A 24,051-nucleotide genomic window follows, 5' to 3' on the forward strand; every position below is an offset into this window, starting at 1 on the left:
CCCAGGCTCCATCTATCTACAGTCCTGTATGTCTAGCAAATTATCACTGCTCCTGCTGAAAACTCAGATAAGGTTTTTTTTGGCTGGAGTCAGTTCACGAGATTTCTTTTTTGCTGGCTCTATCAAGCACACCCTGGATGCTGGATTTCCCCTCTCAAGGGGAAGCTGGAAGGCGAGACAGCTGCCACTGTGCTGTTGGGAATAGCCTTTAACCCATGAATGTCCCAGGTGTGCACAGGAGGGCAAAACATCCCTGTCCAGACAGAGTGGGGCGAGCTTGTGGCAATCACACGAAGCTCATCATGCTGAGAACCACAGAACAAAAATAAAAGGCTGTTCTGTGTTGGAGGGGCTGGCTAACAGGCCTTGCCACAAGCCCACCGTGCTCCTTCTCTCCTCTTCCCAGCTCTGCCTGCATGCACACAGCTCAGTGCTCAGCCTGAAACCCAACCGCACGGCCACGCGGAGCTCGGACTGCTGGGGTCTCCATTTCACTTCTCTAACCCAGCACAATCCCCATTCCCTCCCCCTTCCCTTCCCTTTCCCCAAGGGACCCTATTATACCCCCCGATCTGTTCACACTCCTGATCCCTCTGCGTGTTTGCACACACTGCTGACCCAGCCTTTATCTGGAAGACATAAGGGTCTCTGTGTGGAGTTCCCACAAGGGCTATTAATCGTGTAGATGTCAGAGTCCCCCGGCCCCAAACCCTCCCTTCCTGCTCCTCCCCTCATCTTCCCTCCCCCCCCCCCTCCCTTTTTGTCCTCTCTGGAGATCAGGGTGGAAAAAAGAAACTTTGATGAAAATTCACACACGCATCTTGCAAACTTTGCAAAATATGATCTGCTCCCCTGGGCAAGGTTGGTCAATGGCGCGATTTCTCCTCCAGCACCAAATACAAACACACACATGCTGCTTCCTCCGAGGAATTTCCTCACACAGCAAACAGAGAGCTAAGCGCCTTGCCAAGAAGGGAAACGTTTGGCTCCTCATCCCAACCTGGATGGAAATCCTGCAGCTGGTACCTCTGCAAGAAGCCAAACCCAAATGGCATAGCTGCAAACCCATGGGAACGCAGGAATGCGCACAACTGGATTTTAGCCTCAGATTCTCATGCTTGAGGCTCCAGAGAAGAGGTCCAGACAAATTTCCACCTTCCATCCCCAGTGCTACTGTCTCTCTCCCCAAGGGAAACAAGAAGCTGTGCCGCCAGACTCATCCTAGGGTTCTGGTTCCTACCTGGACACGGGCCTCGGTGAGCTTGGTTCTCTGTGCCAGCTCCTCCCGGGTGTAGATATCTGGGTAGTGAGTCCTCTCAAAGGCCTTCTCCAGCTCCTCCAGCTGCTCTGCAGTGAAAGTGGTCCGGCTGCGGCGCTGCTTCCTCTTCAAAGGCAGGTCTGGTTCGGATTCGACATCGGAGCCTTCATCCAGCCTGTTCCCTGGGTGGGCAAGAAGGGGGGAATGATGCTTAATGAGAGACAGGGCTGTAGGGCACACCTCAGTGCTGCAGTGATGGTGTCCACCAAAACAAATGCTCTGCCTACATACGACACATCTACCAGTTTTCCACCACTGCCACTATTTTCTCCCATTCTCTTTCCCCACACTGTTAAGAGCCAATCTATCAAAACCAGAACCGTTTGCACAAAGGGATGCTGCCCAGCCCACAGTGAAAGAGCTTCCTGTTGTTGACTTATGTTACCTCGAGTGATTTCCATTTTTGGTTTGAAGGGACTGTGTTTAAGTGTTGTACATTTTACACTGAAAATACGTAAAATCTGAAAGATAAGAGCATAAAGATTTTCAATATATGATGCCTTGGCTTCTGCAGTCTGATTTCCTCCTGTGTTTTGGTGAAGTGCTAGCCCTTGAGATTTCAATTTTTTAAAGCACCTTGAGAAGGAAAAGAGAGTTATTAGGAATTTTTTCCAGCTGGGAAAAACATTGCCATCTCTGGGTTGAGCTGCCCAATCCACAGAGTTCTTCTTCTCTTACATTGCAGATTTCAGCAGTCATTTTGCACAGTCAGACTCCTAGAGCATGAAAATAGCATCGAAGTCCTTCACCAAGGTCTAACTGATCACCTCCTTCCTCTCCCCTGCCTTGCTCTGGACCTTTGCCTTTCCCTTCTTGAGCCCCAGGTCCCCTCAATCTCTTTGCTTTTCTCTCTCCCTCACAGTAGAGCTGAAATAAGCAAAACTGTTCTTTCTTCTTCCTATTTGGCTTAGAAATGAAGCAGAAGGCACAGATTTTCACCCAAATTCCACTCAGACCCACTGGGTTTTGGATGGAACGCACTGCCAACAGCATTACCAATGTCTCCAGCATTTGCTAGCAGCGTCTCATGGAGCAAAGCTTGGATTTCAAAGCTGTGCCCCCGAGGATCCAACTGAACTTTTTGTTCAGTTCCTGTGCTACCATCACCCGAAATCTGCCTTCTTCTTTTCAGAGCTGGGAATGGCAGCTGTGCCTCCTCAACAGCTGCTCTGCTTGGAGGAGTAGGAGGCAAACATCCCACCGGAGCTCACTTGTTTATGCTGAGAAGATCACAAAATGCCATCGCGTTCTGCCTGCTGTGGGACAAAAATGCTTTTATGTCTCGAGGACACAACGTTAGAGCTGAGCTAACTCCACTTGTGTTCATTAACCAGCTTTCTGATCGCATCCGTGTTCAGGAAAGGTCTGGAATCTCAAATGGTGTGAGAGGAACATCTGTACTTGAGAACAGCAGCCCTGCACATCTGCACCCCAGATGATTTGGGGCAGGTAAGAGCACATCTGGAGCTTGGAGAACTGTATTGTGCCAAAGCACATCTGGAAACCTGCAGCACACGGCAGAGTTCTGCACGTTGATCACATAAGTCACTGGCTGTTGTTGGTTTAATTAGGATTCTTTCTTGATAATGGATACAAAAAAGGGACAGAGCTGTGTTTTGGCTCAGAATGTGACAGGGTCAGTGAGAGAAAAGGAAAATACATTGTGAGCTGTGCTATGTACAACAGTTCATTGCTTTCTTGATGCAGCTGCTTACACAGCATACAGCAAGGCTGGGATCCAGCATCTCCCCAGGTGAGGAAAGTCCACATCCCTGATTTGCTGTAAGGATTTGAGAAAGGAAAACCAATTGTCACCAGTAACAATCTGTCCTATTCACAGCAGCACCGGTGACCGTGCTGGCCATCACCCTGGCTACAGGGCCAGAAAGAGAGAAAGCCCAAACTTGCCACATAAATTGATGTAACACTCTCTATCCGTGAGACTCCGAGCAGCCCCCAGCTGGCATTATCTCCATTTCACAGCCGTGGCAGGGATGGAGGAAGTCACCCACCTACGGTCACCCCATGAGTCAGGAGCAAAGCTGGGAAAAGAAGCCGCAGCTCCTCGTGCCAAGTCCAAGGCTCCAGCAGCCCGACTACAAAGACAAAACCAAGAGAGCAAGAAAAATCCCAGGGCACGCCTGGAACCAGCTGGTCTCAGTACGATGCAGCTGCTGCTGTCAGCCACAGATTCACTAAATAATACAGAAAGTCGTTTGGCTGAGATAGACTGCAATATGAGCCTGTTATTAGAGCATCCCCTGATAACAGGGACTGTCCCTTACCTGCCTAACACACGACTCGAGGATCAAACAGGTCTTTTCCACTCCTAAACGTGCTGGACAAACCGTTGCCATAATCTCCATGAAGTTTCTGTGCAATCAGAAGCTTCCCAGAGCTGCAGGAGTAACTCAAGGAAACCTCCCTTCCCAAGCAAATCCAGGGGATCCATCCAAAACCTGAGTGCTTCACTTCTTGCTCCACATCTCCATGTGAAACACAGACACACTGCACTCCAACCAGCACAAGCAAAGGGAGAAAATCAGTTTGCAGCCTCTAGCATAATGGGGTACTGTGGGAGCACATGTTGGCAGAGTTTGACACTTGCTCAGCACAGGCAGCAGCGTGCACACTGTCAATAGAGTGGTGGAGAGGTACCTGGCAGCAGCTTCCAACTGATCACTACTGGTGCTGGAGGATGGGAAGCAGCTAGCTGCCTGCTCACAGCTCCCCCTGCTATCCTACTGGCTGAGAAAGAGCAGAAGGGAGAGGTGAAGAGATGGGAAAACTTCAGAAAGGAAAATGAAGAGAAAAATGTGTAGGTTGCAGGATGAACTGATCCATAACGGCTCTTCTCCATTGAAAGCAGGGTGGCCAGAGCCTGCAGGTGTCCCTACTGACGTAGGACAGGTGAAATATACACACCTGGGCTTGTCTTGAGCCCATTCTGGCAGGAGGAGATGTGTAAATTATGGCCCACAGACTCAACATTCCTGAGAAACGCTGCTGGTTCAGGTTGGAGTACAATTAGCAGAGCACTCTGGAGGGGTTTGAAAGGAAAACGAGTAGACTGAGGCTGGAGGAGAGGAGTAAGGAAAAGCCTCCATAATTACGGGCCGGATTTGTCCTCCCTCTTCAGCTTTCCCATCCTCCCCCCTTCTCCACTCCAGCTCCATTCACTGCTTCTGGGCTCCTCTTAGCCCCAGAGTTAAATTAATCAACAGGATTAGGTGGAATCGGCCGCAAGAAGACCCTCCAGGCTCAGACTGAGCCCTTGATGCCCTACAAGGACCTGCTGCCTCGTCCTGAAGCACCTTGGTGCCGTCTGGAAGGATTGGCAGGCAGGACCAGACATGAAAACGCATTCATTAAAGCGGGGATTGGATTTTGTTGGAGGGGAAAGGGAAACCACATGCGCTCTCCTTCAGTATTTCTCATCTCTTTGTCACCCTCTCTCTCTCATTTCCTCCCTCTTTCTCTCTTGCTTCCAGCTGCACCATCCTAAAAATTAAATGTTGGAGAGGAGAGGTGAAGAAGGGAATGGTGTTGTGGATGGCTTAGCTGTAACTGCACTGTTTGTGCTGCAAATGGCTTCACAAACCCACCCAGGCACTGCTGGAGCAGCAGTGATGCTCCAAAAAAGCAGGGCTGGAGGTGACAGCTGGGAAGCTGAAGGTGCCTCAGGGGAAATTGGGTTGGATGGCACAGGAATGAAGGCAAATCTCACTTTGGTGGTATCCCAGAGATCTGACTATCCCCTCATTAGAGCACTATGCCAGGTCCCCCCTTGCTCACAAAGCTCTCCATCCACCAAAGGAGCCGTTCTTGGTTCCCCAACAATGAAATATGTGCATGTTTTTCTAGTTCTGTATATACCTGAGTTTCAGGTCAGGCAGTTTTATGATGGACGACAATAAAGAGGCTCTCAATGGCCTCGGAAAGGGCAGCTTCACTTGCAACATGATGCTTTTGCCTGACTTAATAAACAGAGCCACATTATCACGAGACAAAAAGGAGCTACCATCTCACAGATGGAAATCTCTCTTGATTTCTGTGAGGGCATGAAATAATAAATCAAGGAAAAGATCTGCATGTATTCACTGCATCCACAACGTTACTCTGTTCTTTCCTGTTCTGTTCTCAAGCACCCACAGTATATTTAGCAGGTTGAGGCTGTAACTGGCCATAGGCCAGATCTGTGATGCTGCTATTTCCATGCTCTTTTTTCACCACCTGCTTGTGCAACTAGCCTGTGTGCCATGCCAGGACCGACAGAAGGTGTGCTTCAGCCCAGCACATCCGTAGCAGAGCTTCTGGATAGAGCAAGGTTAGATGAGGATGTAGCAGAGGGCTCTGCTGCTGTCCTCTAGCACATATAGGAGCAGGGAGGTAGGAGTGCACACCTCCCAGAAGCAAGCTAGTGTCCCAGGTGGGATAAGAAGGGTCAGTAGGAAGCAGCCATTTATTCAGGGCATGGCTCCTGTGCTAGATCTGCAGCCAACAGCTTCAGGAGCAAGAGCTGAAACTCTGCCTGTCTTCTTAGCATCTGCCTTTCCCTCTGGCAGAAAGCAAACAAAACCCATCAAAATGCAAACAAGCCTATGGAAAGCCTGAGAGAAGGAGAGAGACAGTGGCAGCATCACAGGAACAGAACTGTATTGCCTTGATTTTTCTTTCTGACGTGAAAACAGGAAAAGCCTTTTCTCTCTCTCCTTGGAAAATGATGAAGTCCTGAGTTCACAATGAGAAAGAGATGTGTATTTGTTTGCAGAATAACCCCGCTCACCTCCAAGCCCATCCAACAGCAGGTGGGACTGCAAAGAGGGGACAGAGGTGTTTCAAATTCATCTCTCACCCCTCTGCCCCTGTCCGAGCACATTCCCAGACACACACAAAACCAATCAGCGACACAGCACATACAATAAAGCTTGGGTTTCCCCCTCCCTCCCCTTTCCAACCTGCAAACTCCCCATTCTCCAGCATTTGCTCGTGCCTGTGCAGCTGTATTACAGTTTAACATAGTTTAGAGGGCTGTGGTGTGGAGCAGAGGCAGAAAACGAATCACATAATAGTTGATATGCGTTTTAATCAAGTAATTCGGCCCAAGCAGAATGATAGTGCCTGTTGGTGGGGTGCCCTTGAATACCAAACAGACTGGGTAGCAGGTCTAGGAAAATGAAAAAGTCATTTACAGCTCAGCTGGGGACTGCGGTGTTCAGCAAAGCATTAGTGTGGGGACCTTAGGAGATAAAGGTTTGGGTGTTTTTTTATATGTGTTTTTTTATTCAGGCACTGAACTAGCTAGCTGTAACCAAACCACAGATGGAGGTGATGCCCGTTATGGGCTTTACAACTTGGAATTAATACTCACAATGGAGATGATGCACTTGAAGAGGGATACAGGCAGAGAGAGTTTCTGCCTAGGGGGGAATATGGAAAGATGGGTGTCAAAGACAGAGGTGTTACACAGCTACACAATTCCCTCATCACGTTACGAGTCCTTCTGAATAAGGTTCTCCTTTTGTGGAAGGAGAAGCTGTAGGAAGGAGGGGGAAAGGAAGGAAGGCTGTTGAATAGATGAGAAGGGAGCATATGCAAAAGGTGCCGAGTGCACACACATCAGGTCAGCCACAGCAAGAAGCACAGCACAATTCTGGCTTAGGACGAGCAATTGGACAATTTCTTCATGTCCAAATCCCAAGGGTTCACCCTGGAGGTGAACCCCAATAAAGGCTTGAAGATGACAAGGTGAGATCTGGAGCAGTATGCCCAGTTTTACCTGGTTCTGGCTGTCCTACCTCCCCAGACACTCACCCCAAATTTATTTTCCTCCCAGCTCTGCCAGAATTTGCCTCACAACTCAGATTGGTTTGGGGCTTTTAAGAAAACTCTCATAGAATCATATCACAGAATCATAGAATGGCTTAGGTTGGAAGGGACTAAAGGTCACCTTAGTTACAGCCCCCCTGGCATGGATAGGGAGAGTCTCAGCTGGCACTTGACCATATGAACATACATGCCTCTGTGCAAGATTAGCTTCTTGGTTTGGATGCCAGCTTCAGATGCACAGAAGTACAAAATTCACCTCCATTTTCCAGTGTGAAATCTCTACATCTCCTTGAATAAGTGACTTCTGAGCTCAGATCTAGTCGAGTGCCAGTGGACTTTGGAAAGAAGAAGCTAAAGCCCCTGTTTTCCATTGGGAGAGTCAGTCATCACAAAAAGCTTCTTGCCAATGTGGAACTTGCACTGGGCGAAAATGCAGCCAGCAGCTCCTGTCTGCAGTCTCCCCTGCCTTGACTGCAGCTGTCCCAGGTGACCCTGTTCATGTTGGGCACAAACCTTCACCTTGAAGCTGGAAGTTAAGTTGGGTGAAGGCTTTTCCAACCCCACAGGGAGCAGGAATCGCATCCTTAACCAGCTGATCATCCCCGTGCCACGTGTATAGGTGGAACAAATTCCCTTGTACTGGTGTGCAGCTCTGGTGAAAGCCAAAAAACTGCACTCATTTCTCTGTGTGGAGGGATCTGTCCCTGGAAACTCCATCTACTCTGCATGTGAAAGTGATGAGAGCCATCGGGGCCCCTGCAGCTCCTACTGCAAATCAGGGTCTGGCAGTGCGGGTACCAGCTGCAGAGCCCCTGTGCAAAGACACATGGTCCCAAAAAATAAAACAACAAACCAACACAACAAAACACAACCCCACTCTGTTCCTTGCGAGCAGCGAACAAAACCAAATCATCCAGAACATTTGGAGAAAGATAGGGAGGGAGGGAGGGAGGGAGGGAGGGAGGGAGAAAGAGAGCCTACGTCTCCAACAGCCTTTGTTAATTCCCAGCACTGGTCTGAACATAAACAGATGGAATATCCATCAACTCCAGTCGTCTTTTCTTTTCTTTCAACTTTTTTCTAGTTCTCGCCTCCCTGCCCCCCTCTACCCTTAACACTCTTTCTTCTGGTTTTTGTTTGGCCTTTTAAAGAACCCCGAGGTAATGAGGCCTGCCCCAACTCCCCAGCACATCTGTGAAGTCCATAAAAGGCCCCTTTTTCACTTCAATATTCATAGCTGCGTGTTTGTGGCAGGCACGGGGTCCAGCAGGGGCTTGCTGGCTGCCCGACTTGAATTGATGCCGTCCGAGAGGCATCGATAGTGCTCCCAAAAATGGGAAGCAAAGGGAAACCAGCTGGTAGCAGGGCAGCAATACATCGCAGCCCCAAGCAGCATGCAGCCTCTCCTCGCTCTCAGCCCGTGCTCCAGCCACGTCTGTTCTCCCATAGCAGCAAGCAAAGCATCTTTAACATCACAGCCACTCTAATAAGGGGGTGAGCCTCCAGGAGCGCATGACACCAGCTGGACTCCTTGTTCCAAGCACAATGTAGTACCTCAGTGCTCCCTGCACGCATTATGGCCACCCTCTGAGGGTGCCCAGAGGTACAAACACCGTCATAGAAAAGGCACTGCACTGTACAAACACCTTCACAGAAACAATTCAGATCCACGGGAGCGAGACTCCCAGCTGCCCAGAGGCGCTTGTCATCCGCCTGGGCTCTGTTCTGCCTTTCTTCCTTGGTTCTGATCTCAGTCCTTAGCCTCTTCTGACACTTTTTGCTCAGAATTTTCCCTGAACTGACTGAGCAAGAAGCGCCGTCTCTGATATCTAAAGTCAAATTCACCTTCCTCCAGATCTGGAGTGAAACCCACTTGATATAGCACACTCAGCACATCTCACACACACAGGCATGCTGTCTCTGGTGCCAAGCATCCTATTGAGATGCACAAATCCAGGTTTTGCCTGTGAAAACCTCTGCAGTCCTGCCCTCCTTCCTGTCCCTGTCCTGTTACTGCATGTTTTGCCAACACGTCTCAATCCTGGCTGATAGCTGCCTTGCTATTGCTACCCTGGGGTCCCTGCACAGCTCTATCACTGCTCCTGCATCCCAATTTGCAACACCCTCTTTTATTTTCATCCCCATCTCCTATACAGCTCTGCCAATGGCCCTTAATCTTGTCTTGTAGTTCCTCTGCTGTTCCAGCTCTGGCCTCCCTGGCTGGATACATCAAGTTAAAGACCTTTCAATATAAGACTCTTTCAGGAAAGATAAACAAATTTAACCTCATAAACCTTTCCCAACCCTGAAAAACCAGCCTGTGAGAATGAGGCACCAGAGACCACTTAACCACACATGAGAAACACATTCCTCCCGCTGTTTGCAAGCCCTGCTTCATTTATCTGAATGTCAGAGCGACTGCCTGAAGCCAAGAGGTGTACAAGAGTGGGCACGAGCAGCCACTTTGCTTCCTTTGCTTTGCACTCTACCATGTCTGTGCAAACAGAGGGGTATAAGAGTCATTAGGGCAGGTGTCCTGGGAGATTCCATTTCTCCTCTTCTGTTTCCCTCCCTTCCCTGAGTCCTTGTGCTTTTATGTGTGCGCACATCCTCTCGCTTCACTGCTACTTCCACTGCTTCTCTGTTCTCTCTGCTGCCTTCCTACTCGCTCCTGGCCCTCTCTCTGCTTACACCAATCCCCCCCGTTTGCTTTTCTCCCAACGCACACACAGAAGGCTTTACATTAATTTCATCCCATGGGGAGAAAACCAAAGTACGTGACTGTATAGAGCAAGAAGAGAAAAGGGCCCAGCAAGCAGAGCGTGCCCCTCGTCAAGTTGGCCAACAGCAAGCTGAAAACGTGTTGAGAAGCAGGACTGTGACATTCGCCTGCAATTGAACCCCTCTGCTTGTCTGTGCTGCTCTCTGCTCGCCGAGTCGCGAGAAGAAAGAGAAGAAAGAAAAGTATAGGGAGGAGAGAATGCAAGTGACAGAAAGAAGGATTGAATGAAGGAGCGAAAAGAAAGAAAGATATCCCTGCGCCGCTTGGTCCTTTATCAGCCCTGTCATCTGGTGCAGGGCCCTGTGAGCATTGTCTCACCTTGGACAAAACAAAAAGGCGTTTTTTGTGCAGATTCCTTTAGAGCTGCCAGAGCCCGCACCTTAGGGGGTCGCTGAAGGCTGAATGTGCAGCTGACAGCCCCGCGCAGCCCGATGTGATATCAATAAACTCCGACACGTCAACTCTTCAGCACAGCTCATGTGGAAGGTTCGGCTTGAATATTAAAACCTCCAGCGGCCGGGAAATAAGCTTGGGGTGGAGAGGGGGGGAGGAGGTGGCTCAGAGCAAGTGGGGGCTGCGGTAGCACAAGCTGGGAGCAGACAGCCAAAAAAACAGCATCACAGATCTGCTACCTGCTGTCCGAGTAACTGCTTCGTGTCTTTTTGCTTTTCCTCTTGGCTGCCGGTGAGGACGAGTGGCATACAGATCCTCTCCAGGTCCTGGGGCAAGGATTCTCTGCTGGGAACTGAGCTGGACAGGAGCCCAGAAGCTAAAGGAAAATCCGAGCTCACCTGTTCGATATTACATCCTGCTTGGTGGACATTTGCTTCAGGGAGCAAATATCCTGCTTCTTTGCACTCTGCTGTTTATTATATGATGCTGCTGAAAGACGTCAGCCAGTGACAAGTTCTCAGCTACCAGCAAAGCCTCCAGCCCAGAGCGACAAGAGCCTGTTTTGCCAGCAGGATGCTGTTTAGCACGGTTGCCCCTTCCAACACCATAAGAGGATGCTTCCCCAGAAGAGCAGACACAGCATCACGACAGACTTACATGCTAATTCATGCCTGTTAACACTGTTAATTCATGCTGCAAAATGTTTGCTCTGCCGACACTTTCCACCATTAGGTTTCAGAGTAAACGTGCCCAGCTGAGACAGAAGAGGCAGCTCACCCCACCAGAGCTCATCTGTGCGAAGCTCAGAGCTGAGTTAGGCTCTCTAATGTCCACAGCCTCCATTTCCACTCAGATCACAGCTCTGAAGTTTTAGTTTTGCTGCAAAGGACAGTACATAGTATTTCTGAATTAAGCACTCGGAGCCTCAGGTGTGTGTTAGAAGGTGAGCAAACCCAGCACAGGGGCAGAGCTGTGCTGAACAGGTCCCAGTGAAAGCAGGACACAACTGTGACACGAGGCCACGATCAACCCAGAAAAACTAAGTTTTCAAGTCCAGCACCAGCTCTACAGAGCAGTTTTTGGGAGGTAGATAACTGCATATGCATGACTTTCTGTGGTTTTTATCTGCCAAGAATGCTCAGGATACATGACTTCATTCTTCAGCTATTTTAAAATATAACAAGGGATCTTTCAGGGGCTTGCAATGATCTCTTTCCCTCTGGGACTGTGATCCTACGAAGCAACTGTGCCTTGACAGACATGCAGCAAAAGCTGAAACCTTCTTGCTTAGGAATTCAAGATGAGGAGCAAAGTAAAACATATTTCCCACCATCATTAAAGCAGAGGGATATGTTCAACAGTGCTCTTCTCTTACCAAATGGAGAGATTAAATACAGAATATATCTGTATATACATACAGATTAAGTACAGAATAGTGGCTTTGCATGTCAAACAGTGATGGGAACAGGTACATTTGTAACTACCTTTACTTTGGTTACAGCTGTGCAGATCCTGAGGTTTTTGGTTTTCCAGACAAATTCCCCAAATGCAGGGAGACAAAAATGCTTCAGAATAACTTTAAATCATTCCTGCTTGCTTGGGCTGCTTATGTTGTTTTTTATTTCCTTTTAAATAAACGAAAGATTTTAATCTCAGACAGTAGAGACAATTGAATGGACCTGAAATGAGAAGCCTGGCTTCGCTTTCAAATCAGTTGATCAGGCTTTTTTCCATTAAGGAATTTAACATTTCAACATGATGCTGTGATGTGAGAAGAGGTTGAAAACCACCTGGATCTTTTTATTTCCCCCCATGTGCGGCTGACAGCCCAGGGATCTTTGCAGAAGCTTCTGCTCCTGCTGCAGTTCAATGATGACCATTCTGTGCCAGGCATAGAATGCAAGACAGCCAGGAGCTGTGCCATGCTGTTTAGAGATGTAGGGGGCGCAAATCTTGGTGCCATGCACACCTGGCTAGAAACAGAAGCACCACACAGAAATATTAATGCTCTGTGACCTGCTACAGGGTGAAGCTGTGGCAGATAATTAGCAGCACCTTCCTCTTCGTCGAGCGTGAAGTAGAGGGTTTATAAGGTCTCGAACATCAGTTGGTTCCCCAGTGAAAACTGCTGTGCAGATTTGAGAGCATTTGTGTGCTGGAAGCTGCATGGACACATGCAGTCTTCTAAGTCAGCAAAGTGGTGGGCAAAAAATATTTCAGGAGCTACACGTGGGATTTGCTACCACCTATCAACCAAACAACCTCTAAGCAAAGACAGGTACTAGCAGCACACACTCAATAAAAAAGAGACAGAAGCCCAAAGAAAACTACTAGAAAACCAAGCAGCAAAGTGTCACGAGAAGGAAATTCCCAATCTCAGCTTGAACAGACACAGCAAGTGAGCAAAGAGTCAGAAGAAAAATATTTTTCCAGCTACTGATGAGCCCACATGAGAATTGCTCACCCTCCAAGGGGCTCAGTGATATGTGAGTTAGTTCCACACCGCATACAGTTTTGAAAGCTGAGCAGTGACCATGCAAAAGCCTAACCCCCTTTCATCCAGCCCTTCTTCCCAACCGAATTTTACAGACCAGAGAAAATTAGCTGGAATGTTTAATGAACCTTTTGATATTCATACTTCTTCAGCTGGTAAATAATTTCATTCTGCACGCTGAGGACATTCAGGGTGCAAGCATGGAGATTTTTCTCTTGGGACAGAGCGAGTTGGCTTAGCTAAATTAAGAAATTACCTCCCTTGAAATTTGAAACACTTGAAACACTTCAAAAATGCAGTTGCCTGCATTGTCCAAATTCTCCCTGTTTCGGGGTGTGAAGCATTAACTGATACCTGTATTTCTGTCTTCCCTATAGCCCATACCTGGGGTTTGGTGGGGGCTTTACACTGTGCTGAACAAACACGGACGAATGATGGCGGAAGGACCAGGCAAGGGAAATAGGTGGTACGAGTTCGTTTTGCATGTCTGAGTCAATGCTGGAAATAAAATGTGGATGTCCCGGCTCCCAAACAGCTGCTGCATCCACCAGCTGATAGTTTTAGATTATAACACCCCAAAAATTCGTGACTTGGTCTGATTCCTTGCCAGACGTGCTGCATAACTCCTACATCGAGCCCCAAACTCCTGGTCAGGTGAAAACATTCCTTTTTGAAAGACATCACTTTGCTGAATATCACCTACAGCTCTAACACATTATTCACGTAATTGATTAGCCTGCCCTTCTTACTTTAACACTTTCCTCCATGCCTAAAGATTCCCATTTCATGCTTCAGAAATCCCAGACAGAACAAGCTCTTGAGCTGCACAAGTTTGGTGGACAACCCCAGAGCCACGAGCAGCAGTAGCAAAGCAGAGCCCTCTACTAAACAGAGAATTCAGATGTCATCTAGCAAATTCAACGGGTCAGCAAAGGTCTGAAATCAAAGGTGCCCTTTGAAAGCTGGAGTGTTTATTTGTTTTGCTGGTTTTCTAAACAGACAAGTCAACATTAAAACAACTTGCAGGATGTAAAATAAACTACGGGACCGTCAGAAGAGCGAGCAACAAACCTAGACGTGAAACTTGGGTAAAATGCACGCCGAAGAGCTGGATGCTGGCTATTAATTTTAACCCTGGGCTTGCTGTGGTTTTGGGGAGAAACCCCACCGGGATATTCAGCGCCTGGCAGCAGCGGGAGCTGAGCCCCATTCTGGGAATGGCAGGGCTGCCCTGGGTCACGTAGCCACCGTCCCACTCCCCACTGCGAGGGGCCCCAGCGTTGGATATTTGCAACCGGCTTTAGCGTCACAGTGGGAGCTGGAGAGGACTTACCAGCCCTTTGTGCTGGATACGCTTTTCGGTCCAATGCTGCCAGCGCTATCGCTATTAGAAATGCCACCAGAATGCAGGATAGATTTTCCACTCCCTTCTCATCCATTATCTTATCTGTCTGTATTGTCCCCTGTTCGGTATTGGGCTCGGGGACAGCTGACACATAGACACAACTCAAGAAGTTCCAGCAAGCCTTGAACCTCGTGGCGCGGGCCATGACTGGGCCTTTTAAAGGCACGCTTTGCACACTGTGTCTCTGCGATCTGCGCGAGATGCTGATAGATCTGGGAAAGACTTTCAAAGAGCAGCACATGCCTTGCACCTACTTAGTATTAGGTGGAGGCACCCATCTCAACCCAGTGAGACTGAGTGCTCCCTTTGTAGCTACGAACAATCTTTCCCTCATTGATTATGAAAGATTCGGCCTCGTGCTGACTCCATGGGAGCTTTGCCGTGCTAGGTGGTGCACAGAGCCATGAAAATGCATGGTACCTGCTCCACAGGCTGCTATCAGCCCAACCCAGCACACGAGCTCTTTGGGAGACAGGTTACAAACATTTGCGTGCTGCCTAAGTTCATTTAGTTCATAGCCATCCACAGCCAACCTTGGAAGAGTGGTAGGAACGGCACTAATTTTTCTTCACTACAAATGCAGTCTAACATCTCTATTGCTTTATGTTCCTGCAGAGTTTCGCTCGGATCAATTTCATACTAAGAGGCAAGAGATTCCCTCCCCAAAGCTGAAGTTTCCATCCGAAGCCATGTACAAACTAGATGAGGGTATCTTTGATATTAAAAATAAATAAACAAAGTATCAGGATTTCTAAAAACAAGAATTTTTAGGCTCAGAAATCAGATTTAGATTTTAAATATCTTTGCAGCTCAAAGTTATATGACATCAAAATAATTCCTTACGTTTTGTCATCAATTTTCAAGACACTCTTCCTACTCCCTTCAAATTGGAATCCATTCTAAGCACTCGGACTTCCAAATTTTTGTTGATGGCACTCAAGATTATATCCCAAACCTGCACAATGTCACCCTCTGCTGACGCATTCAAATAGGAGTTTTTATAACAAAAGAGATAAATGGTTCATTTAATATCCACAGTCTTTCCTCTGACAGTTCCCAATGGCAGATGCTTCCCAACGGAGATACAAACTACCCTGTTATTACCTCCTGCACCATCACCCAGTGGAAGCAATGGTGATTTCCTAGTGCCAATTAACTTATGGACGACTTGTGCCAAAATGGAAATTACAAAAATCACTTCCTTCATTAAAAAATAGTTACTCAGATTGTAGGCAGCATCTAAAAGTTCATACATTTTCAGTCTGAGGGCCTAAGCTGGAAAAGGTCTCCCAAAAACACTGCAAACTCTACATTGCTTGCTGGCAAGATTTGCTCTGAGAACCCAAAGTCTGAGAGGAACTAGAAGCTATCTAAACAGGACCATGAACAACTATTATTTATTAGAAATCCTTTTATATTCATGAGATGAGGCCAGAATCCCCTTTTCCATCTTCACCCCTCCTTGGCTTGCTGTGCAGAAGCACTTACACAGTTGTTTTAACATTTCGCCTGTTGACATGCAAACAAAAAGGCACTGATTTAGCAGTTTCTGAGTCCTGTTCCGTAAGCTTAGAGATAGAAATTACGCTCAGATGTTTTCATCTAGTGCTTTCAAAGCATAAATGGTCAGGTAAATTGAAATAGGGCAGTACAGGCAGCTTGCTAGTGAAGGCACACGTCTAAATAACAATGCTGAGAAGCATGGGAAAGGCTAATATAGAGCATAGAATAACATATAAACCTTCTAACATGCTTGCTTCTGCTGTATGTGATGTCTAAAGGGGGCAATGGATAGATCTGGGGTACTCAACATGCGAAAAATCCTGCACCTCGCATTCCATCTCACATCCCCATAGGCCATAAGAGGTAAAGAAGGCATAGAAGAAGCAAGATATTTTGCTGTGCTCCAAATGACCGTGAGAGACAAGGTGTGTAGAACAGAAACTGGGGTAGGGTGAGTAACCAAAGGGGTAAATAGACAAGTTTGGGAATGCAGTTGCATCTCTGAGGTTCTCTGTGATACCTGAGTGCCGCTGATGTCCAGAGCACTCATTTTGCATCGTGCTATAATGTGAAGCCAGGGCGATGCCAAGGAGATGCACAACAAAAACCCAGTTTGGCTGCATTTTTTTCTGTTGTTTTTGGTTTGGGTTTTGGGGGTTTGTTTGTTTGTTTGTTTCTGGGAAAGAGAGGCTGAAAAGACATGGAGTGCTGCAGCAGCTGAGCACCACGGGTGGAAAAGTCAGCAGGCAGCAACACCCCTGACACAACTGTGGTGGGAGCAGTGATAAAAGGGGTGGAGAAGAGCGGAAAAGCACAAGTTATGCCTTTGGAGGCTGTGAAAAAGCAAAGCCCAGCCCTTGTGATGTGCTTCGGAGAGAGCAGCGGAGGTTGAACTTGCTCACTGTGCACTGCTGTTGTTGCACTTGTGCCTGCAAAGCATGGCGATCCGGGGCCACAGTAAGGCCAAGAGGTGTGTAGACGTGCGAGCACAGGAGTGTAGAACAAGAAATAAGCAAGAAATAAAGCACAGCCCAAGGAAAGCTGAACTGACACCTCTGCAAGCAGAGCCAGGCAGCTCCCGCCTCCCTCCACCTGGCTCACCTCAGGTGAGGGGCTGCACTCCCATTGGCTATCCGCCCCGTGGGTCCACCCCCTGCGGGCAGCGCAGCCAATCAGGATGGGCCTCGCCTGGGTGTGGCAGAAGGCACCAGTAGCAGGAGGCGCCTTGGATGCTCGGTGGCCATTTTCTGAGGGCATCAATGAGTGCTCCTTAATAGGGCTTCAGTCAAGGGGCTCAGCGCTGAGGAGGCTGGAGGAGGACTGGGAAGGGCTGGAGAAGGGCTTTGGGGGTTAGAGAATGCTCCATTTTCCCATAGCTAAGAGACAGGAGGACCTTGCCTTAGGTCCTTAGAAAGGGATTAGGAGCATCTCTGCTCGCTGTGAGTGTGGGGGTCAGTAATATCTGAGGGAAAGTTGGATAAATGTTTCCAAAAGGGTGAAGGGAATGAAGAAGAAGAGGATCGAGGGAGTTGCAGTTACATAGGCAGGAAGAGGAGGGTTTTGATGTCTCCTTGGAGAGAGAGATGCTGGCATAAGGAATTTAGCCAGGAGAAATTTAGCAGCATAACTCTGAATAACCCAGGAGCTGGGGATGAGGAAACTTAACAGCAAGAGAAAAAAAAAAGACTTAGTAGGTCATCTCCGGCACACGTCCATCAGCCCAAGGCTGCTCTTGCCAGGGAGAGTTTTTCCTTCAAAAGCTGATAGTTCAGTTTAAGTCCCAGCGCTTTCCTCAGTGCCCAAATGCCACAAGAGAGGGAAATCCAGGCATTCCGGCTTCTCTAACCGCTAAGTCCTAAAATCTTTCTTTTTTTTTCCCTCTATCCCTATTTCTTTTGATTCAGACAAAACTCCCTCTGAAGTCGAGTGGACCAAATACGAGGGCATTTACTCAGAGCTCAATTCAGATGTCACTGGGGGTAAATCTCCATAATGCCAGCTGGCGCTTGCTTGAGTGAGCAGTCATTGCTCCTAAGTCGGCCGCCCAGGAAAATCTGCACCGGGTCTGCAGGAGGTGGCCCTGGTTGGGCTGAAGTGGCAATGGAGAGAGTCTGAAATGGAGAAAACGTCCTTCAGCTCCTCGTGTCGTCACAGATTTTGGTATCATCTGTGAAAATGGTTTGGCTGCTAGGATATGCGGGGAGAAGCGCCGTCCCCAGGGGAAAGCAAGCGGCTTTCTCTGCGAATTTCACCAGCGAAGGCAACGCCGTTTTGTGTTACAGCATCCCGATCCAGTCCATTGAGTTGTCTGCAGAGAGTGTTAATTGTAATTTATGGAGGCTAAATTCCTAATAGTGGGCGAAAATCGCGGGCTTTGTTAGAATTAGCGGTCCGCTGGTTTAGAATGGTGCGAAATATGTCTCGCGGGCTGCTACCGACTGAGTGAGATGTACTTGATCTTTTTTTCACTCTGCAGGCAGGACCCCGTGCTTATTTCTTCCAGCTTAAACAGCAGAGGACACATTAAAACAGAACAAAGCAAAAAGCCCGGACCGAAAACCTCGATAGTAGGAGGGGGGGAAAAGTTAGCAAAAACTCAATGAAGGCAACAGCCGTTTCTTCCCGCCTCAGGTCTGATTCAATCAGGTCTTTCAAAAGAAACTCCTGTCACCACAAACTGCCTTTTCATGCCAGATTCCTCCCGGCTCCCCCTCTCTGCCCCATCCCAGCGACTTCCAACAGCACCAATCAATCTCCGAGCGACACCCAGCCCCCCCGCCCAGCTGCCTCCAGCCACCGCCGTTCCCAAGCAAAAGGCAGCTTCACCCAGGAAGGTGGTGGAAAAAATGTGGACAAATTTCTGATTTGCAACACTCTGGGAATGGGTTTATTGCCATTGTTTGAGTGCAAATGTATAAATAAAGCAAAACGAAGATTCCAGGGTGAGTCCGATGAAAAGCAGAAAACAAGAAATTTTATGGCCATAAGTGGCGTGGGCTAATGGTGATTTTTGAGGCACTGGACCATGGTAGTTACTTAGCTAAATGATTGCTGTGAAACCGGGCAAGAGGCTTATTTCTTAATTACTGTTACATATTATGTCAAGCTGACACTTAGAGGCATGCTTGGGCAATGATAAAGTTAGCCAAAAAAAAAAAAACACACAACCAACAACAACCAAAACTCCCTTGCTGTTCTGAGAGGCTGTTTTTAAAGCATGTTACTTGGCAGTGATGCTGGGAAAAGGCCGTGCTGGCCCCAAGAAAGGGGTGTCCCAGGCTCATGCTCTGCAGCAACATGGAGTTATCAGTGCTGCTTGCCTCTAGATCCATAGGATAACGGGACTGGATAAAGGTCTGGAGACCCGACAGCCTTTCAGCTGGCTTTCTCAGCACTGCTAAAGCACTGCTCTGAGCATCTTCAGCTAGCCCGGAGCAAAATACAGTCACCTCAGTGCATGAGCTGTGCAGGAAAGCTATAGGGGAGTGGGGAGAGCCAAGAAGACCAGTGGCACCAGGATCAGGAAGTGAATATCCCTGCTATCATAGAATCATAGTCACCAAGGTTGGAAAAGACCTAAAAGCTCATCCAGTCCAACCGTTCACCTATTACCAACAGCTCCCACTAAACCATGTCCCTCAACACAACATCCAGCCTTTCCTTGAACACCCCCAGGCTCGGTGCCTCCACCACCTCCCTGGGCATCCATTCCAGTGCCTGACCACCCTTTCTGAAAAGTAATACTTCCTCATGTCCAGCCTGAATCTCCCCTGCCGTAGCTTGAAGCCATTCCCTCTGGTCCTAGAGGACCATCCAAATGTCCAGAGTAAGAGCCAGATTTTCCTCTTGGCCACATGGATCCCAAGTGTGGCATCATCATTCCTGGGAGCATCGTTGGAACAGAGCACAGAGCAAGGCCAAGCAGCGTGCTGTCCCAGTCTCAGCAGAGCTGTTCTCATTTCTAGTGGCCACGGAGCTGATTCTGGTTATGCACAAAGCAAAAGTACTGCCAGGGTAACCCCAAGCTGCCCATTCCCCGCTCACAGATCTATCCATCTAGACATCAATTGACGTTACACACATGCTTTGATCGTGGATAGCCCATATGTAAAAAATCACACGTGGAGGCAGCTCTAATTTACAGTTCGTTATACTTCCCTGTAGGCTCGCAGCCCTGCAGGCTGTAGTTCTGGCCTCTGCTACTTTACAAAATAAATATACATGTATAGAATTCCCCAGGTGCTGCCCTCTCCCTCACTCTTTATACAGGAGGTGTACAACTCCTGAACAAAGGCACGCTTATGCATGGTTCTATCGGTGTGTTTTCTCCAGGAGAAACAGAAATTACACATCTGCAACGCCCTGCAATAATTGGCTCACCACTGGCTTGAGTTGGACATGAATAAATAAAGTGAAAACTAGCAGGCATGTAAGAAAAGTGACATCGCAGCATCCTACGTCATCCCTGCTTTTGATTTGTGATATCAGCCCAATCAGCACCTCTATCTCCATGTGACCCTTCAATTTGTGACATGCAGAACTTGATACTACTTCTCCAGCTAGGTCAGTTTTACCCTATGTAAGCTGATTATACCCTGCATTTAAAACAAACAAACAAACAAAAAGACAAAGCAAAACATAGCAAAAAAAAATAAATACCCGACTCGCTGTGCAAGAATGCTAATGGCAAAATATATTCACAGCTTATTTAATAACCCAAGCTGCATAATTGCAACAAGTAAGCTCATCCTGAGGTGTTTAACTCACATTATGTGAGCAGAAAATTCTCCCTGAAGAAAGAAAAGGAATGGAAAATGAAAAGTCCTCACTGAGGACTGAGAAATGTTGTTCCCTTGGACTCCGTTTCTGTCCTCAAATATCCTCTGAACAAACGTAATTATTTGCAAATTGTGGGGCTTGCTTCAGAGCTAGCTGGCCATGCTCCCGAAAATGCATGGGTTGCCCATTGATGTTGGAGAACAAATAAGGGCCCTCTTTCAAAACTTTGAGAGAAGGGGAAAAAAACAAATAAAAAAGAAAAGAGGAATACAAAAAGTCGGCCTGCTTTTTCTAATTCCTCCTCCTCTTTTTTCTTTTAGCCTTATGGAATAATTTGCCTTCAAGAGCCCCTGGATTCGCTCCAGTATTTTTGAGGTAGGAAACATGCAGAGGTTTAATTCTTTTTTTGGCTCCATCGGGTTCAGGTTACATGTTGGGGTACAAAATCATAAACAAATGGACGGCATTTACATTTCTGAAGTGTTTCCAGCCCCCTCGCCCTCTCTTCCCACTTACAGGTACATCATGAGCAGTGCTGTGTAAATAAGGCACAAGCCAGGTGCTTAACTGATAACAAGACATCCTTTCTCCCCTCTTCTATAAGCGGGCTTTGCTTTCTCCCTTGGGTTCCTGGCTCAAGTCCGAATTCCAGTCTGACATGCAGGTCAGTCTGAGGTGAGCCCTAAGAAAACTGGCTGTTCCAAAGCCAGAGGTCTGAGCAATTTGTTTTGTAGTCCCAGCAACGTGAGCACCTGATAAGTTTTGGGGGCAGATCACCCCAGTCAGAATCAAACAGAAGGTGTCAAAGGAACGGGACAGGGATATGGCTGGTAACTTCTGCAGCAGCCCTGCGTTTTGGGGAGGAATGCCAATTCAGATGGCTTACACGTTTGTTAAATATCTTCTAGCCTCAGGAGACATTTAGCTAAACCAACAGTGTTCTGTGTTATTATTGTAAAAACGAGGCAGGCTGGTCATTTTAGTTCCCTGCTATGCTATGAACGCGAGGTAAGAAGCTCTGCTTAGACAGAACAGGGGTGGGAACCAAAACACAGCCAGAGGGAGAAGAAGTAGCTTGGTCAAAGATAAAGCAATTTGCTGCTGGAGCCAAATAGAAAAAGCCACTGCTCAGAGTTGTTGCTCAGCTCCACAGCTGTTAGACAAGATTCTCAGCACATACAGAGCCAGGCCAAGTTGCATGTTAGCAGATTAACAGAAGGGGTGGTGACATCTAATTCAGTTGCTTTAAAGTTCTGTTTTCACTGCAAACTCAAAGAGGTCCATCAGACTCACGCATTTATGGCAGAACCCATCCCTTAAACCTTGCATGTGAGCACAGCTCCGCTAAAATGAATATAGAAAGAAATCTTGCCCACAGCGGGGAGCGCTCCTTGCTAACTGAATTAATGATCACTCTTTCAGCTGCTCCCTTTCCTAGGAGGTTGCAGTGAAATATCTTCTCAGGCATGTCTGTGTTTCAAACCATCACGTGCATGAAGTTAAATACGGACGTAAGTAATTGCAGATTTGAGACAGGAGACAATAAGGACCGAATTTTCAGAGGCTGAGCCCAGGCCTCCAAAACTGCATGCCTTAAATTGGGAGATGCGGTTATGAACGGCCGCGTTCTCCTATGCCCCAGAGCTCTGAAACACACACACACATTTTGCACGCCCCAACCAAAGTTCTGCACAATGAAAACCCAGAGCAGAAACGTATGGATTGGAGAGGGAAGCGACTGATCCCTTCTCTGATGCCAATGGAGAATCTCCTATGAAATATCCGAGTTTCACAGCGCAGAAGGAACATCATTCCAGATTGGGACTCATGAGATTTCTTGGACGTTTCAGCGCAGATGATTTTTAGCAAACAAAATTGGGCAGACAGTTGTATCATTTGCCAAATAATCGCAATGCTGCCCCCAGAAGCGTGTAAAATAATAGGAGATACGCAGCTTGTGGGTCTCAGACCCAAAAAAACCAAAAGGGCTTTCTCAAATCCACAGCCTGTGTCCTACTTTGCCAAACTCCACGAAGCGAAGCCGCTTAACGTCACTCGAGTGGGTTCAGCCTCAGCACTGAGACAGTTGGGAAGGTGGAGGAGGCTCCAATGGTGGGGAAGCTCATGAGACACACGTTCTGCTCTTTGTTGGGCTGTGAGCTCCCCATGGGACAGTAAGTGACACACCTGGGCCACGCTCTGATTTCCTTACTTTCCTTACTAAAGTACTGACCATGTTCCCTTCCAGCTTGGGCACGGCGACCCAAAATCCAGCAGTGATGCTCTGCTGTGCATCCCCTGCGTGTTCCTGGATAGATTTTCCAGATGGTCACTTTTCACTGTGACCTTTTGAAAGGTTTTTCTTGCTGATACAAAACACGAGATGTCTGTTTTCGTGTGGAATAAACCAACGACTCAGTGCCTGCTTGCAAATGAACAAAAAAACCCCACAACATTCAGAGAAGATGCAAGTGCTCCCAGGAGCCTTGAAATATATATATTTTTTTGTTAACTGTGATGTTGCCTGTAGCTCTTTATGGCGGTTTTAAAGCATCAAAGCTCAGATTTGTTATATTGAACCTGGAAAGCTTCAAAAACTTTTTGTAAATTAAAATTAAAAAAAAAGGAGAAGAAGAAGAAGATACCAAGAGCTATGAAGTGGTATTTTTCCGATGGGAACATGCTTTGATTTCAGTGGTTAATGCAAATAATACTCTCTCCTCCTCCTTCCCCCTGCACCCCCGACAGAGTTTTCAGTGCAGCAGACAGAAGGTGGGGAAAAACAAATATGACATAAATTGTCTTGGTAAACAAGTAAATAGTGTCATTTAACTCTTCCCCCTATGACTCCTTGCTGGAACTCCGAATTAGTTTATGGCAGGGCTCTGTCAAAAGACCCCCCTCCCTGGAAACAGAGGTGAGACCTCAAAAGCCATTGTCTCTTTAGTTAATTAATTAAGGTAATATTGAGTAGAGCTTAGCTTCTAAGTTCAAGGAACCCAGCTGGGGGCAGCAGCCTCTTGTTTGATGCCATGAATACGGTGGAATGAGCTCCGGGCCCTGCATTAAAATCCAAAATCATTTAAAACATGCCGGGGAGGAGGGGATGGGGGAAGGAGGCCAGTTTATAGAGCTTTACAGCAGGACCAAGCCTTCTTCAAATAACTATAGGGGGCTCTTTGCATTTTACACCCCTGCCAGCTAAGCAGCAACCAGTTAGCTGGTTTGTGACTTTTTGTCTTTTAAGACCGAGGCAGGAGGAGGCTGCTGGTGTTCTGCAGAGCTGATTTCCTTCCCCATGCAGCCTCCTTGCTGGAAGCTGGGCAATGCTTCTTACCGGTGCCTGGTCCAATCCCTAGAAACGTGGCATTAGTCAGTTCTGCTTACATGGGGAATCCTCTCACAGACATGGGATGGGATGGGATGACTCATTTGGATGAAGTCACCCACAAATGCAAGTCTTTGCAGGCCTAAGCTGGAACAAGTAACATCTCTAAAGAAAATAATAATAATAATAATAATAATAATAATAATAATAATAATAATAA

At 47.5% G+C, this 24,051-nt stretch overlaps 1 protein-coding gene across 4 annotated transcripts in view; it reads right to left on the reverse strand.

Moving 5' to 3' along the window:
• PAX7 (paired box 7) overlaps window positions 1-24,051 on the reverse strand; it is an 88,410-nt gene that overhangs the window by 42,702 nt on the left and 21,657 nt on the right. For all 4 annotated transcript variants that reach the window (XM_042883383.1, XM_042883381.1, XM_042883382.1 and 1 more), the window contains exon 6: window positions 1,241-1,440. In XM_042883383.1, coding sequence (XP_042739317.1) covers window positions 1,241-1,440 — 200 coding nt within the window. The remainder of the gene's footprint in view (window positions 1-1,240; window positions 1,441-24,051) is intronic.

Source organism: Lagopus leucura, unplaced genomic scaffold (genome assembly GCF_019238085.1).
Source record: "Lagopus leucura isolate 7727_CA_CO unplaced genomic scaffold, USGS_WTPT01 Super-Scaffold_100037, whole genome shotgun sequence".
Lineage (NCBI taxonomy): Eukaryota > Metazoa > Chordata > Aves > Galliformes > Phasianidae > Lagopus > Lagopus leucura.